Raw genomic sequence first — 2,748 nt, 5'->3', positions numbered from 1 at the left:
GCTGATCTGTTTAAAACTGACCCGCCTCAGCTCCCAGTGGTTCTGTTGTGTACGAGCCCGGCAGCAGGCCGGTGTGTTGGTCCGTACAGAGTGAATCAGCTCATGGATCATGGTGTGTGTGTGTCCTGGTTACCTGAACGCTACCTGAGCAGACACTAGCAAAGCTTCACTTCCTGTGTAGTCGGACAGGAAAAGTCCAACAGTGAAGGAACAGAACCGAGTTCATGGCAGGTGAGCGGGAAAACAGTCACATGACTTAACCTGACCAATAGGAAGGGAGGGTGTTTGTGTACCTGGGAGGTGAGCGGGACAGGTGAGCTGAGGTGAGCGTTCAGTTTGACGAATGAAAACTGTTCCAGCCTCGGCGCGACTTTATTCAGGTTTAATCAGCGTCTTTGTTTTGGGTCCAGTCGGCTCCGGCATAGTTCTGCTGTTTGGCTCGGTCAGAGGAATGCCTGGACGCTGGACAGATTGGAAAGTGTGAAGTGAGAAACTAAAAGGTCTGACGGAGAGATTCTCTGCTGCAGAAACAGGAGACGAACAACGACAGACTGGAGGGTGAAAGAAACGAAATAAAAGCTGCTGCTGTTCCCCGCCGATGTTGTGGAAATGTTCCTTATTGGTTTGTTGTGGAGGCGACGCTTCACATCTTTTGTTTTATTCGACCTTTATGTTGTACAGACTTGGTCCTCGGCTCCTCCGTGCATCAGCTGAGTTTCCTGATTAAACCTTCAAACACGTTTTATCTTCTAAAGTTCTCCAAACTGTGAAAACAGAAGGAAATACTGGATTTAGAGCTTTCCTACAGTCCTCGAACTGCTCATCTGTGACTTGATGCTTAGTCGTGAAGCTTCAATGAATCGAAGCTTAAAATCTTAATATTTCATCAAAACCACTTTTTTTTTTTACATTTAAAATAAATTATTACCTGAAATTTAACAAAACAGAAAGTTTGTCCAAAACCGTCGATTGTTGTGTCTGTGTCCATCAGGGAGGAGTGGGATTGGATCCAGACGCTGTCGGCGGCAGGTGAGAAGGAGCGCAGCGGCGACGACGGCGAGGAGGCGGGGCCCCGAGCAGAAAGCCACGCCCCCTTACTGTTCTATGAGCTGCAGACGGCGATCAAGGCCCTGCTGAAGCACATCAACCTACCTCTGCACCAGGTAACCTCGCCGTCACCCCACCAGACGCTCCACAGTGTCTTCTCAACCAACACATCGTCCCCCCGCCGCCACAGCAATGGATCCACGAAGCTCCACCTCCAAACAAACCTGCTTTTATCAAACACTCGTCTGCTGCTGTGAGAAACTAAAAGAATCCTGAATCCATGAAAGAGGCTAAAATCACTGAGTGTGTTGTTCATGTGAGGCCGAGTCGGTTTATGGTCGAGGTTAGCTTTACTCACCAGCGACTGTGTGTGTCCGTGTTGTGTGTTTTGTGTGTCCGTGTTGTGTGTTTTGTGTGTGTGTGTTGTGTGTCCAGGCCCGTCACTTCCGGCTCTACAGTCAGGAGGTGGTCGAACTCGGTCACGGCGTCTCGTTCCTGCTGCTGCTGCCGGCGGCCGACGATGTTTGCTCCGCCCCCGGACAGTCCAACCCTTACACCCCGCTGTCAGGCTTCCTCCACCTCCCCCTGCAGATGTTCGAACTCGGTAACAACACACAGTCACACTCAACACACTCAACCAAGTCTCTGCAGAGTTTTCATACACGGAGTCTCCAAACAGTATTCAAACCCTGAAANTCTTTGTGCTGGTTTTGTGTGTCTTTGTGTTGGTTCGACAGATGTGTTTTTCAGCGTTGTCAAACTTTTACTTTCACTTTGTGGTTTTTGTCTGACCGTTGTTCCTCCACAGAGTTCACAGTTTTCACAACCCTTTAAACAATAAGACATGAATCTGTTGTTGTCGATTTACACTGCTGCTGCTGCAGGAACATTCTCAGACAGGTTCAGAAGCTCCGAGGCGACAGAATGCCCCTGAACGCATCGCCGCTCTCTGGAGGACACGTCAGGTGGAAAAGTTTCTCCCTGAACGTCGTCTTCCAGCAGTTTGGATTCAAAGCGTCAGACTTCACACGACGCTACTTCAAACCAAACATTGTGTTTGATCAGTAGAGACGAACGCACCGATCGATTCATAGAACAGCATTATCGATCAGTTATTGATCTTCATGCTGCTGCTTGACTAAAGATTCAAACTTTAAAGTGAATTTATTTCAGAAGAGACAGATGTTTACTTGAAGGTGCTGAGGACACATGAAGAGAGACGTTTGTGTCATAAAACTGTTTGCTTCTGAAATCCTGCACTTGGTCCTGTTTGGGAGTCAAGACGAGGTTTTAGGTTCAGTTCAGGGTCAGTGGTATAAAACATGAACAGGAATCTGAAGTGAACTGAACTAAAACCAGATCTGGACTCTAAAACTGAGGATTTACAAACCGAGGAAACTGTAGACGTGAGGACGTTGGTTAAAAGTGCAGATAAAGTTAAAAAAACCAGAGACGTGAGGATAACTATCAAAATGCATCTAGTTGTTTATGAAACCGAGGATACTCCTGGACAAAGGCGACATTTTGTGCAGGAAAGTGAGTTTTTAGGCAGATTTCAGAGTCACCTGTAGGACGTGAGGCCAATGAAGAGACGTCAGGATAATTAAGATTTATTAAATATTGAGGATGTTTCTGGAAAACGAAGAAATGACATTTCAAGCATGTTTACTGCTGCAGATGTGACTTTAGAGACGCAGGAAA

At 47.1% G+C, this 2,748-nt stretch overlaps 1 protein-coding gene across 1 annotated transcript in view; it reads left to right on the top strand.

Moving 5' to 3' along the window:
• ankfn1a (ankyrin repeat and fibronectin type III domain containing 1a) overlaps positions 1-2,748 on the top strand; it is a 116,630-nt gene that overhangs the window by 94,076 nt on the left and 19,806 nt on the right. Inside the window, exons 19-21 of the mRNA XM_008303337.1 lie at positions 273-313; positions 992-1,163; positions 1,483-1,651. Coding sequence (XP_008301559.1) covers positions 273-313; positions 992-1,163; positions 1,483-1,651 — 382 coding nt within the window. The remainder of the gene's footprint in view (positions 1-272; positions 314-991; positions 1,164-1,482; positions 1,652-2,748) is intronic.

This window comes from Stegastes partitus, unplaced genomic scaffold (assembly GCF_000690725.1).
Source record: "Stegastes partitus isolate 25-593 unplaced genomic scaffold, Stegastes_partitus-1.0.2 Scaffold1983, whole genome shotgun sequence".
Classification (NCBI taxonomy): Eukaryota; Metazoa; Chordata; class Actinopteri; family Pomacentridae; genus Stegastes; species Stegastes partitus.
Note: the sequence above shows the minus strand (reverse complement) of the source record. Positions and strands in the feature narration are given on the sequence as shown.